This window comes from Oryzias latipes, chromosome 6 (assembly GCF_002234675.1).
Source record: "Oryzias latipes chromosome 6, ASM223467v1".
NCBI lineage: Eukaryota > Metazoa > Chordata > Actinopteri > Beloniformes > Adrianichthyidae > Oryzias > Oryzias latipes.
In genome coordinates, this window is record NC_019864.2 from 24,163,569 (window position 1) to 24,177,880 (window position 14,312).

At 42.1% G+C, this 14,312-nt stretch overlaps 1 protein-coding gene across 1 annotated transcript in view; it reads left to right on the forward strand.

Annotated features, from left to right (window-relative positions):
* zcchc14 (zinc finger CCHC-type containing 14) overlaps positions 1-10,860 on the forward strand; it is a 27,961-nt gene extending 17,101 nt beyond the window's left edge. The window contains exons 7-14 of the mRNA XM_011476332.3: positions 2,105-2,250; positions 5,166-5,202; positions 6,346-6,775; positions 6,864-6,961; positions 7,500-7,597; positions 8,172-8,324; positions 8,633-9,757; positions 9,832-10,860. Coding sequence (XP_011474634.1) covers positions 2,105-2,250; positions 5,166-5,202; positions 6,346-6,775; positions 6,864-6,961; positions 7,500-7,597; positions 8,172-8,324; positions 8,633-9,757; positions 9,832-9,887 — 2,143 coding nt within the window. The 3' untranslated portion in view covers positions 9,888-10,860. The remainder of the gene's footprint in view (positions 1-2,104; positions 2,251-5,165; positions 5,203-6,345; positions 6,776-6,863; positions 6,962-7,499; positions 7,598-8,171; positions 8,325-8,632; positions 9,758-9,831) is intronic.
* The last annotated feature ends 3,452 nt before the right edge of the window (positions 10,861-14,312 follow it).

Sequence of the window (14,312 nt, forward strand, 5' to 3'; positions counted from 1 at the left end):
AAGAGGGAGCGAGAGCGCGCAGCCGAAGTGTGTTGGAGGTGCGCGCTTATGTTTGAAATACTGAGTGAAGGGGAACTGTGGTAAAAGAAGGTTTCTCCCAAAAGAACGGTGAATGAGTCTTTATTAACCCGCTCTGGAGGCTCTGAGGGTCAGAACGGGGAAGTAAACAACCGAAGGAAGAGCCGTCTTCGGCGGAGAGGATCTCCCCTGCATTTTCCGACCACCGCCAGAAAGAAAACTAATAATCGCAGGATAAATTTACAAAGAAAGATGGTACACAGAAAGAGTTTTCAAAGTTTTAATAATATATCTGAGATTTTCTTTCCAGACAGTGCCTGTGACGCGGCAGTAACACGGCAGCAATATGGTAGTAACAGCACTAACTGGTTTAACTGGATAAAATAACATACCAGTAAAAGTCACTGAGAGCAGCAGTAAATTATAGGCACGCGCCTCTGCGCTGCACGCGCCTCAGAGGCAAGTACTGCGCAGCGCGTGTGCCGGAAGCTTTCTTCCACAACAGTGACACACCGTAACACAGCACTAACAGGGCTGGTTTAAAAAACATGAACGTAAAAGTCACTGAGAGCTTTCTTCATCTTCCTCCTGTGCACTGAAACCATGGAAGTCTTCCTCCTCAGTGTCGGATTAGAATGGCGTCAGATATTCTTCGCCACACACTCTCTCAGTGTCTCCTTCGTTGTCGCTGTCAGTGTCACTCTCAACCTGAGGCAAATTTTCTCCTGAGCTTTCGCTGTCCTCTCCCTCATGCAGCAGACCGGCTTTTCCAAACCCGTTGGTGATGGTGGATTTTTTGACACTGCTTTTAACAATTGCTTTTAACTTGAAAGCTGTGTCATTTGCATTTCTTGCATTTTCCATGATGTGGGTCAGTTCATGCTATTCATTCACAAAGCAGGAATTTACATTAAACTTGGGTCTTCCTCGACACATATACCGTATTCCCCCTGTCTCACTCTTACCCTTTCTGCTCGAGCGCCCCTAAATCTATTTATGTAAATTCAATACTGTAAAAACAGTAATGAGACATCGTTGAGCAAATAAGAAGAATTTGTACTTTAAGCTTATTCGTGTCAAAAAACACTTTGTTTGTAGATTAAACCTTTTGCCATCATTTGCCTCAGTTATCTGACATGTTAAAATCTAAAACTAACAAAACGTAACTGAAACAAATTAATCAAAACTAGAAAACAATTATTCATTCAAATTATTGGCATTTTTCTTCAAAGACAGACTACGGACAGATTAAGGAGACATGTGGTTTGGAGCCGCAGATGGCAGCAACAATCACTGCAGTAGCAGGATTTTTTTCACCTGTCTGCAGGTGTTTTGGTCTACTTAACCCTGTAAACCTCATTTCATCAAAGAATTGACAGAAAATTATTTTTTGGGGGGGGAATTAAGATGTTTTTAATGCCTTTATTCAAATCCACAAAAAATGTTTGCAATACCATTTCAACTTGCAATATAAGTTTTTATCAATTATGATATATTTGGTGATTTTGTAAGTTTTGCTTACAATAATGTTAGTTTTAGATGCAGAAATATTGACACGAGTGTTCAGAAAAAAATTCCATTGTCTCAAATTAGATCCCCTCATTTTCACATGGTCTAAATATATTATAAAGAACTGATTATCAGTAAATGTTGGATTCTTTCAATACAGCAATCAGTCCTTTTAAAAAGTGAATAATGGATGAGTTATTGTCACGATAAAGTTTTTAAAATTTGCAAAACTTTTCGCACCAAAGTGTTTTTGGGATTTTATGGAAGCAGCCGTTTTGAAATGAGCAAGAAATGCCCTTCTACCGCCCCTAGTGGAATGATGATGAACTACAATGTATTACTAAGTAATATAATGGGTTTTTAAGGAAAGTTTTGATCATGCTGATGACAAAGGGGTTATAAACGTCCGATGAGGTCAGGTCTGGTACATTTCTGCTCCTTCCAGAGATCTTCAGTTGGATTTCTGGTTCACTTCGTCCGGTGTTTTTCTCTCATACATCCTTTAGTATGTTTTTCTGTTTATGTTTGTCGTGTTGGGTTCTGAGCGGGTTCTTCCGTCCGTCCATCTGCCCTACAGGTGTCTTGCAGCTCTGTCCGGCCCTGTTCTTCAGAACCGATGCGTCCAGCTGTTTTTTGCGACCGGCAGGCGTCTGTCACCTCGCCAGCCCTCTTCGCCCTCTTCCTCCTCCACAGCCTCGACCAGTACGCTTACCTGCAGCTCAGGTGCGTTGTTATTTTTTTCTTGCAGAGATCATTTTAAATGTGAGGAATATATGTGTGGAATAATCGCTTTAGAAAGGTTCAGGAAACGTATAGGAGACGCTTTTGGGAGAATTTCAAGTTCAAGTCCAGTTTGGAAAAGCCGTGAACTGCTTTGGTTTTCAAACTGTGGCTCTTTACTGTTTGCAGGGGGGGTCTATTTTGGTCGGGTGTGGGAATTCAGCGTGGCATGTTTGTGTTGGAAAGCCTGCAGCGCGGTGACCTCATGTGTTTGTGTGACTTCATGAGTATTTATAGCAGCAACTTTCTGAGTGTTTTTTTTCTGAAAACATCTCGCCTGCACTGTGAGACGCTCACGGTGAACGCCGGAGCACCAGGCTTATCCCCACACAGCCGCTGCACGCAGACATCAGTTCAACAGGTTCTGGTGGAAACCTGCGTCTGGGTTCACGCTGGGGTTTTGTTTCACATGAGCCGAAGAGGCTCCGCAAGGAAAAGCCTGCACAGAACTGCATGCTGGTCTTTGTATTCCAGGAACAGCAGTTTATTATTTGCATCAAACTCTTTGTTGGCTCTGTGATTATTTGCATAAGACACAATGTAAGGATTAAAAGGAGAAGTTCTCAGCTGTGCAGGTGTTTAGGTTTGACTGTGGCTCATTCGAGCTTAGTTTTGCCTTTATTGTGGTTGCTGGCTCTTGAACGGCCAACATCAGGCTGAAAATAAACCAAAAACATTTTCATTTGCTACGTTTCTGAAGTACTATGTTTGTTTTTGCATTTTTTAACAACATTTAATGTTTTGACACCTGAATTCATTTCCAAATTTAAAAAAAAAAAAACTTATGGTTTTGCTTTCTATGGAAGAGGATTAGGGCCACAAAGAAAGAAAAACAAAGAAATCCTGAATAAAGAATTGAAGATTTAAGTCAGAATTCTGAGGAAAAAGTCAGAGTTTTCTATGCCCTTTTTTTCTTTTTCCATGGCCCTAATCCTCTTCTGTAGCTTTCTCTAATGCTGAATCAAGGTAGGTTTGGAGCAGAAGTGGTTTGATGCATATTTTCATCAGTAGGCATCAAAATTTTTCTTTTATTTTTTAAAAATGTTGTTGGCAAATGATAAAGTTTTTGTCTCTGAGTTGCTTTTTGGTGTCATTTTTAGTATTTTATTTTGAAAAAGGTAAATATTCTAATTTTCAATATTTTCTTACATTTCATTAAAATGGTGGGTGGAGCTATATCAGTGATTGACGCCGTCCAATCAGAGAAGATGTATGCGATTTTGACCCTGCTGTTTTACTTTAACATATTTACTTTTACTGTAAAGGATATTTGAGGGTACATATTTGAAGTCAAAAAACATTTTCCTACAATGATTTAAAAGTGTGGGGGGGGCTATGTCAGATGTTTGAAGCTGTCCGATCAGTGTAGACTTTGTTGGTTGTGATCTTGCCTTTTGATTTTTACAAATGTACATTTTTTTACTGTATTTTTGAGGGTTACAATTGAAATGGTAAATATTTAAAGTGTAGACATTTTCTGATAATTTGTTAAAATTGTGGGCGGAGCTATAACACATGTATGAAGCTGGCCAATCAGAGTAGACCTATTTATAATTCTTGATTTTTTTACTTTGTTTTTCCCTTTTTTGGCAGGCTGTTTCATGTATACATTTATTGATCAATATTTATCTGAGTAGAAATATGGTAAAGAAAAAACTTTAATGCACAATAACGAACAGCATTAGAACTTAAACAGCTGCAAATAACTGCTGTGGGGGGAAAAAGAAAACAGGAATGGAGTAATTTTTTTAGAATAAAAACAAACAAATGAAATCCCAAACTTCCTTCTTTGCTCATCTGCTGCAGATTTGTCGTATTGAAGCTGTAAAAGAATTTTTCTTTTCCTTTTTTTACTTGATTATACGATAAAAGATATTGTTCATTCGTTTTCATGTAATTTGGATGAGCAGGAACCGTTCTACCTTCTTTTACTCGCTGTTCCTTCTTCTCTGCACAGCATGAGCTTTGTGTGGAGCCAATGAGATCAGACGAGGCGAGGAGTGAAAATGCTGCTGCGAGCTCTGATGTTACGGCTGTGACCGTAATATTGTTTTGTTTGTATCTGTTTTTTGTTTTCTGCTGCAGTGGGAGGTTCTGTCTTTCCTGTTCTTCCCCTCCTATAGTCGTGTGCAGATTGGATCCCAAAGTGTCCTGAGCACCTGATTGGCTGTGGACGTCCAGCACGGGTTTAAATACTGCCACATCATCTGTTGGCAGCAGCCGAGCTTTACATTGATATTGATAGAGGCTTTGGTCCTTGTATTTTGGTGGCTTTTGTGTAGTTTTGAGTTTTTTTTCCCTGTAGATAAATTCCCAGCTTAATTTCATCCTGGGTGTTCGTGTGTTTTTGAGTTGTTGGTGTATTTAGTTTTTCCTTTTACCTAGATGTTACATCCTTTCATAAGCCCCTAGACAGGGGGGTAACACTGATCAGGCTTCTCCTCGGCAATCAGCATCTAATGAAACCACATAAACTGCCGGTTTTATTTTGCATTCGAAAGAACTGAACAGGTTCTGCTTCAACAGTCCTCTTCTTGGTTGGAATCCAAACACTGTTCCTGAGTGCAGAGGTCTTTCTGGCTGCTTCTCATCTGCTGCATCTTCATCCTCTGAACATTAGGAGAGAATTTGTCATCTCCTTAGTCTTCAGGGTCCAGACGGATGCTTCCAGTTGTTCCTGAAGTTCTTTTGCTGCAGAGGGAAGAGGCTGGAGGACTGTCTTTGACTCATGTTTCCTTTAAAGTCTTCCTCCATCTTTTAGACATCCTTCTTTGAAAGGAATTCCCTAAAGTTTGTTTTATTCATTTTAGCACTAATTTTAGGCTGAACTAACATGCTGGTGTTTGTGTTCATCACAGATCTCAGCTGTCTGCTGCAGTACAGAGGAGCAAACAGGTGAGACTTTTAGCTCTAATGCTTTCAATTATGGAAACTTCTTCCATTTAGCTCTTTTGTGTGACGATAACTGCATCACCGCACATATATTTTTTTTGAAAGTTTTTTTTTTTTGAAAGTTCTGCTTATTCATGTTCTCCTTCACTCCCTGCGCCACGCCTCTCACTTCCTCTTGCGCTGCACGCGCTCCCTCTTCTTACACACACGCACGGTTTCAGCAGCACATACACATCCTCATTCTACAACAGAAGTTTCCTTCTCGCGAGGAAATTAGACAAATTTACCGCTTTCTAATTATTAATTTCCATTTTATTCATTTCCATTACAAGCTGCATGCGTTCTTAGGTGCTCGACACGGCCGCCCGCCGGAGGATTTTGTGTTGGGGGGGGGGGGGGGGGGGGGGGGTTATTACTGTTCTCCTTCACTCCGTAACACCAAATATGAAAGCGCACTCTTATAGGGCCATGAATATCTTTATATTAATGGCTGGCATTAACTCTGTTCTGGAGCATGGGATTTACAGTACAGACCAAAAGTTTGGACACACCTTCTCATTCAAATGAATGGGAAGGTGTCCAAACTTTTGGTCTGTACTTTATAAAAGTTCAGATAAAACTGTTTGATCATCACAGTTTTGTCTGACTTTGAAATGTTACTAATATACATTAGAAAACGACTTTTTTTTTTTACCAAAATGAATAAGACATTGTCAAGAGACAAACCTGAAACACAGATAAACTGTATATATAAAAGTAATTTCAGAATAAAAAAAATTAATTGTTTTTTGTGGACAAATGGTGAAATTGTGTATATTTCTTCCAAACTTTCTGCTTTATTAAAGGCTCAAAATGCTATGTAGCACAATAATACACACATTAAGACACACAAAAACAAAAAAGTGACAGTTTTACAATATTAAATATATGTAGAGTAGATAGAAATGCATCATCTTAGATAAATAATTTAAGTAAAACATAATAACTTTTCCATTCACTTAGGAATTTGTCATTTTTGTATAATAAAATCATAAATTCCTATTTTAATCTGACCCTTCTTCTATTATTCTATCTTAAAATGTTTTTTATAGTTAATTTATGTTTCTGTTTTATGGAGGTTATTTAAAGGTTTCTCCTCTTCTTCAGGGCAGTGTACAGAGTGGCAAGCGTCCAGCCCGTCATCAGCACAAACAACTCTGTCTCCATCCGCTCCACCCCTCATATTTCCTCCTTCCCACCTCCGCTTCCTCCCTCCATTCATGCCCCTATGCATCCTCTCCCGACCTCCTCCCTCCCTCCTCACATCCAAGCCCCGCCCACCAGGAGTTTGGCTCCCAGTGATGCTTCGTCCCAGCTGAACCACACATACGCTCAGCTGCAGCACCAACTTTATCCACACGGCGGCCCTCAGCCCGCCCTGCACCCACCTCATTCCCAGCCGCGCTCCCAGCCCCACACGCAGCCGGCGGCGTCGACCCAGTCCAGCAAGCCGGAGCAGAACGGCATCCTGGACTGGCTCCGCAGACTCCGCCTGCATAAATATTACCCCGTCTTCAAACAGCTGACCATGGAGGAGGTGTGTGGAGGTCCAAACAAACCATGAAGTGTTTCCTTCAAACATAATCTGACTTCATTTTTCCTATTCTGTTTTTTTTTCTCTCCAGTTTTTAGCTCTGACAGAGGAGGACCTCAACAAGTACGACCTCACTCAGGGAGCGAAGAAGAAACTCAAGACGCAGCTGGAGCTGCAGAAGTTAGCAGAGTAAGCTGCACAAAACACAAACTTTATCAGGATAAAACCATCTGACGAGCTTCACCTCAAGCAGAAAATCCCAGGATGCTGCACAACCTTACAGAATATTAAGTGCTTTTCTCAACCAATCAGCTTTATCTGAAAGTCCATTAATGGTTAACTAGTGATAAGTTGAGCATAAAAAAGGACATGCAGGAGCACAAATCCCTCCAGAGAATGAGCATTGTGTTTCCGTTCCCACTATCAGCATGTTCCCATTAGGCAGGTAACTCCTGTGCACTGATTTTCCAGAGCGACACATCTGGAGGCATTTTAGTGGTTTTTGTCTCCCCCTAGTGGAAAAACTGAAGAGATGCATCAATTTTTCTATAATAATATAATAATTACGCACCTTTCTCTGAACTCAAAGTGGCCAAACACAGATAACAGCACAAATGTAAAAACACAAATGATACATTTTAATTGATCTTGTCTCTATGTGTTGAAGAAAAAATCTTATTGGGGAGTTTTATAATTCATTGTATGAATTTGTCTGATCTTCTCCCAGCAGAGAGATGAAGATGGAGAAGCGGCCATGCAGCGGCATTGCCAGGGTGACCCCTACAAACCATGTGGGACCTTCGGCTCACGGCGTCCCCCCTGCAGGTAACAAAGCTGACAGATGGTCCTCTATGGCTCACAGAACTTTGAAGTAAATGATAATGTTCCTGAGCTTCATGCTTCCTTGTAGTATTATTTTTTTTTAAAAGGACATTTTAACCCTTGTGCTATCTTAGATGACCCCACCCTTGCATAGACGTGTTCTCCCTACCATGACAAAGGTGGATAAAGGTGGAAAGATTTCATGTAATCCATGGACACCAGTGAAGATCACAAATCATTGAAGAAAAAAGGTTCAGAGCACTGTCTAGTGGGTCTATATGACCCAACTCCCAATGGTAAAGTGCCTAGAATAGCACAAGGGTTAAAATTTCTGTATTTCACAGATTTCACCAATCGTGGGTTATTTTTTAGAATATGACTACAAGGAAAAACTATACTTTAAATCTTTCTTTGAGAGAAATCTCCACCTAGTTCCTTTTTGTACCTCTAACTGGGTTTTGTAAAGCTCCACCTCCGTTACGTCTGGAATTTAGACAAGCTCAGCGTCAAAGAAGAAAAGCTGAATGTTAGTCCGGTCAGTGAGTCAGAGCCATAACTGGATCTACGTGTTTTACAGGAGAGTTGCGGGTGGAGGTGGACGGCGTGCCGAACCACCAGCCGGTGTCCACGGACAGCAACTCCTCGTCAGGATACTCCAGCTCCTCCTGCTCGCCTCGGACGCCTCTCTGCTGTGACTCCGCCTTCGAACGTGTCAGAGACATGCACAGGCGTACGTATTCGAGCGTAACAGACTTCCAATATGCTGCTTTGAAAGACGATGGGGCTCTGTTTATCTAAATTTGGTAACATTGGGCAGGGGTGGAGCCTAAAGGGTTTCAGGGACCCTTTAGTCTCGTTCTGAGGCATCAGGCCTTCTTATTAGGATGAAGTTAGGTTGAACCATTCTCCGCAGCAGTAGGATTGTCAGATTTCTGGGGTTTTGTGCAGCACGGATGAAATATTTCAACCTTTAACCTGATTATTTTTACTCAGTCATGATTTTCTGTCTTCATCACTCTGGTTTTTCTGGTGTTTCAGGAGCGTCAGTGCCAGAATCGGGCACCCCAGAGAAGGGCGGGTCCTGCGTGTTTATTGTGACCTCCAGCTCCCCCACCCCGTCCACTCGCCCCACTGCCCAGGTCCTCCCTGTCCAGACAGATCCCACTCCTCCTCTTCCCCCATCCTGCTCCTCCCACCTCCCGTTTAGCGTTCGTCAGGTTCCGTTCCACCCGCAGTCCAGCTACCCTCAGTCGCTGCTTTCTCCAGTTTCCATGCGCATACTTTCGTCCCCACGAAAGCCCCGCCCCCTGTGCACAGATGTGGGCAGTGCCAGCTTCCTGTCAAGGGGAGGGGGGGAGGGGAGGCTAGAGAACCTGTTCTCTGGGCTAAGCATGGACGGCTCTTCGGCTCTTATGGACTCCTGCCACGAACCCTCCACTGGCGCCGTGGATCTGATGGTGGAGACTAGCTCCGCCCCAACCTCCACCTCCAACAGCCTGCACCACATCTCTCAGCCCCCCCTGCTCCTCCCTTCCTGCCCTTCCACCTCCTCTTCATTCTCCTCCTCTTTCACCTCCTCAAAATCTTCCTCTCAGTCCGAAAACCCCGGCCCTCCCAGTGCCTTTGTTTCCACGGTAACAGGAAGCTCAGTTCCAATTGCTGCAGTTCCCGGAAATGTTTACTTCCCACCTCAGCCCACCTCTTGCCCCTCCCCGTGCGCATCCTCCACTTCTCTGGATCAGAGATCAAGTCACAGCCTCTCCCTGTGCGTTTGCAGCTCCTGCGGTTGTCACGGAAACTGCGGCACCTACAGCGCGCCGCCAGGATACGCAGCCGCCAGCTATCTGCAGCCTCTCTCTTCCGGCTCTTCCCTCTTCACCCTGGCTCCTCTGCTCCACCTCACGCCCCTCGTGTCCTCATCCAGTGCTGCCAGTTACGCAGCCCCGCCTGTTTCCTACCCCGTGATGGGGCCTCCAACCACCTACCAACGTAGCCTGGCATTACATGACCCACAGCAGGGATTTGGCTTCTACTCGCCCCACAGCATCATGGGTAATGGAGGCCATAAACGCACAGTGGGAAACCTGTCATGCTTCAACTGCGGCTCCAGCGGACACCGAGCGGACGACTGCAAGCAGCCAGTGGCGGAGTCCCTGCAGCGCGGTGAGTGTTTGGCAGCGAAGCAGCTGCATGTTCAGACGGGCTGTGATGTAACTCTTCTTCCTCCTCTTCTTCAGCTTCGTTCCGCCTGAAGTTCTCCCCTCACTCCGCCAACAAAGACTCTGCAGATTAGCCTGCAGGTGGAACCGTCGCCCTCGACAACGGAATGGCCGAAGCAATCAAGAGGCACGCTTTTTAGATCCTCTCACACAGATGATCGTAAATGCCATTAGTCAGTCACATGACCTGTTCTGCTGCTCCAACCTCACACACCATGAAGCCAAACTATGTTCCCTGAGCTTCACAAACCCAAAGCACCTTCCTGGTGGACTCCTCGTCCGTCTGTGATGGACTGGAGTATTTGATCAACCAGCGCGTTCTGCATGTTTGTCCTTTTCTGTGGATTTCTCTGAAGACTCAAAATGTTTAGGCAACAAGCCGCTCACTTTCAGAATGAACGTTTCAATGCAAGTTAAAAAAACTTAACAGATTCCAGGATGTAACCTTCGCTTCAACAGGACTCCTGTAACTAGAACACAAAACAAGAACTGAAGACCTTCTGGAAAAAAGGAAAAGCTGTCCCGGTGGTTCTAGTTCTTCATTTGTCTCTCTACCTCTGAGTTTCCTGGAAAAGATGCTTTGTCAGCAGAAGCTTCGAATCCAGCACCTGCAGTTCATGTCTGTAACTCTGTGAGGAGCGAAGTCCTCAGAGTTCAGGATCCGTTCTATTGTCTGATGCAGTTCTTGGTGTTTTTGCGTGTTTTCCTGTCTGAACTTCTGGGCAGGACCCAGACCGGCGTTCCCCTGGAGGGCACAGCTGACACTAATTTAAACTCAGTACAGCAGCGCTCCAGGGTCTGATGTCTCTTTTTTTGTCATCGTTATTTTAAACAAAAGCTTTCTGCTCTCCTAAAAGGTTTGTGATTTGACAGCAGCGTCACTTCATCTAAAGCTGTGTGGAGTTTGTCTGTACAGACGTTTGAAAGGTTTGTTTAAATTTCAAGTTTTATATTTCATAAGGTGTGAAAAAAAATCAAGATTGTTGTGTCTAAAGTTTGACCCAAAACTATGCAAATAAATGATTTTGGATTGTGCTTTTCAATACACAAGACTTTACACCTTTTATTACCTGTAATTTGTTTTTTTAAACTTTTAATTTTAATTTCCATTTTGCATGTTTATTTCAAATCTAAATAATTTTGAAAAGGGTTTTTGGATCACAAAAATTAAAAATAACACTTCCAATTACAAAAATTTTCCACTAGGTTTTAAAATTGGGGTTAACCCTTGTGCTATCCTAGGCACTTTACCGTTGGGAGTTGGGTCATCTAGACCCACTAGACAGTGCTCTGACCCTTTTTTCTTCAATGAATTCTGATCTTCACTGGTGTCCATGGATTACATGAAATCTTTCCACCTTTATCCACCTTTGTCATGGTAGGGAGAACATGTCAATGTAAAGGGTGGGTCATCTAAGATAGCACAAGGGTTAAATTCCCACATATTTCCATCTAAGATGCTCATTGCCTGTTCAGAGTTTTAACCCTTGTGTTATCTTAGATGACCCCACAAACATTTTAAAGGTAAAGGCTATAAAACTATTTCTAAACAGCTTGAAGTTCCTGTGACAACAGTGGCACATATTATTCAGAAATTGAAGACCCACAGGACAGTAGCCAACCTCCCTGGACGTGGCCGGAAGAGGAAAATGGATGACAAATTGAGGAGACTGATGGTTGGAACTGTATCCAAAGAGCCCAGAACAACCTCCAAAGACGTTACAGTTTTTCTCAGTCACTTTAGTAAAATTCTCAGATCAGAATTGAAGTTTGCAAATACGTGTGTGCATTTCTCAAAACAATTTGTACAAACAGCAAAACACTATGGATTTCTTGCAAAAGCCTGTAACTTGCTCAAAATCTTTAGTTCATCTCTCAAAACTAAGTTTTTATGTCATTGAACATGTCAGTGCCATCAGAATGTCAAGTCCTTGTGTCATTGTCTACGAACAAGACAGTCAAATTACTTAGTCATGTTGTCAATATAACTGTGTACTTTAGAGGGAGGTTCTGATGTAAACTATGGCTAAAGTTTTGATGACAATTATTGTAAAATGTAAGTTACACCTTTTCTGTTTGATAGCAAAAGACGGGACAAGATTCCCATTTGCACTTCTATTGTTCATATTGTAATTTGTTGACAGACCATGTCATACCAACATAGAAAACCCCCACTGCAAACAGTAACACAAAGGGAAAAAAAAGATAGGACAATATTCTGTACAACAGTACAGGCAGTGCAGTAGGAATTGGTGTGGTCTTCCTACACCTCTTGTCATTCCTGTATGTTAGGACACAAATTCTCATCCACATCACAGCGAATATCCTTTCTTGCAATGCAGCGAAATATGTTTGTCACATTATGACAACTTGGTCAACCATTTTGCAGTTAATGACTTATACGATGAACTACTGACTAGGGGTTTTGAGGAGTAAGACTATTGCACAGTGAACCATATAATAGATTTTGATCAACATGACATAAACAGTTGATAATGTAGCAAAGAACAGAGAATTGTACATAATCATTTGCACGGATGTACCAAAGCAATTGCAACTTGTTCAAAGAAGTGAGAAACTGCTTATGTGATGTGCACAAATGACATGATGTGAAGATTGAACAAATAGTTTTGGGAATTTCATTCTGATCTGAGAATTGTACTAAAGCGACAGAAAAACTGTAAAAGTGAACTCCCAGATCAAGGTACATCAGTGTCAGATCGCAGCATTGTTTGAGCCAGAGTGGACTTCATGGGAGACGACCAAGGAGGACATCACTGTTGAAAGGAAACCATAAAAAAGCCAGACTGGAATTTGCAAAAATGCATGTTGACAAGCCACAAAGCTTCTTTCTGGGAAAATGTCCTTTGGACAGATGAGACAAAGCTGGATTTTTTTGGTAAGGCACATCAGCTCTATGTTCATAGACTCAAAAATGAAGCATACAACGAAAAGAACACTGTCCCTACTGTGAAACATGGAGGAGGCTCAGATCTGTTTTGGGGCTGCTTTGCTGCATCTGGCACAGGGTGTCTTGAGGTTGTGCAAGGTAAAATAAAATCTCAAGATTATCAAGGCATTCTGGATAGAAATGTGCTGCCTAGTGTCAGAAAGCTTGGTCTCAGGTCATGGGTCTTCCGACAGGACAGCGATCCAAAACACACAGCCAAAACCCCCCAAGGATGCCTAAGAGAAAAGCATTGGACTGTTCTGAAGTGGCCTTCTATGAGCCCAGATCTGAATCTCATTGAACATCTGAGGAAGGAGCTGAAACATGCAATTTTGGAGAAGACACCCATCAAACCGGAGACAACTGGAGCAGTTTGCTCATGAGGAGTGGGCCAAAATACCTGTGGACAGGTGCAGAAGGCTCATTGACAAATACAGAAACCGTTTAATTGCAGTGATTGCCTCAAAAGGTTGTGCAACAAAATATTAAGTTATGGGTAACATCATTTTTGTCCAGCCCTATTTCATTAGTTTTTTTTTTTTTTTAAATAATTCTGTTAATCAAAAACTCAAAAGTAATGGCTGATTTTATTTCATTTTCAATAAATTTTAATTTATTGTTACTTTTGAACGTTTCTAAGCATTTCAGTGAGCATGGTGGACTTTCTTTAACTGAGGGGTACCAACAATTTTGTCCACCACTGTATGCATTTTCATACATAAACACAAGTTTTTATTACCATGTTTTATATTTGTTAAGTCAACCAAACTTTTTTTTAGTAATTTTTAAAGCGCAATAAGAAAAAAATGGCATCCAGCATTTTTTCCTGTTATTTATTGTTTAGAAAAAAAAAGCAACATAAATACATACACGTGTGTGATATTGCTGTGTGCGACACAGAGGAGCAGACTAGTAAAATGAAAGCAGTGAAACATAAGCTCTGCCCCTTTTTTCCTGTCAGGACTCAGAACTACAGGTGTACAGACATAAAAACCCAGATCAATAAAAAGAATCGTAATACTGCAATTCAAAGCAGCCTCCATATCTGTTGCCGCATGAAACAGCTTCCTTGGTTCGCCGGCGTCTGCCTTGCACGCAAAGAAGAGATGCTGATGGACAGCATTGCTATTTACAGAAACGCTGTTTCCTCTGCTCTCACGCACAGGAGCACCATGCTCCACGTAGTGTTGCCAAAATGCGCTTGGTTACACTCATCGCTACTTGCAATAGTCTTTGTTTTCAATCATTCCTGCAAAATGCAACTATCTGATTGAAGAGCAAAGCAGTTAGAAGAAGAAGAGAGGGATAAGCTGGAGTTCCACAGCAATAAAATCCAGCCTTTAAAAAGAAACAGTTCTTCAGAAACCTCAAGGCTTTGTTATGATATATACACAAGTATAAATGTTAAGATAGATGATTTGAAGTTTATATTTACACGACATAAATACATCTAAGTAGATCTGAGGGTTTCTCTGCAGAGCTGTTTGGCTCCCCCTGCTGGAGGAGGATGGTATGACACCAACAGTCTGCACATCAGACATGACAAAGA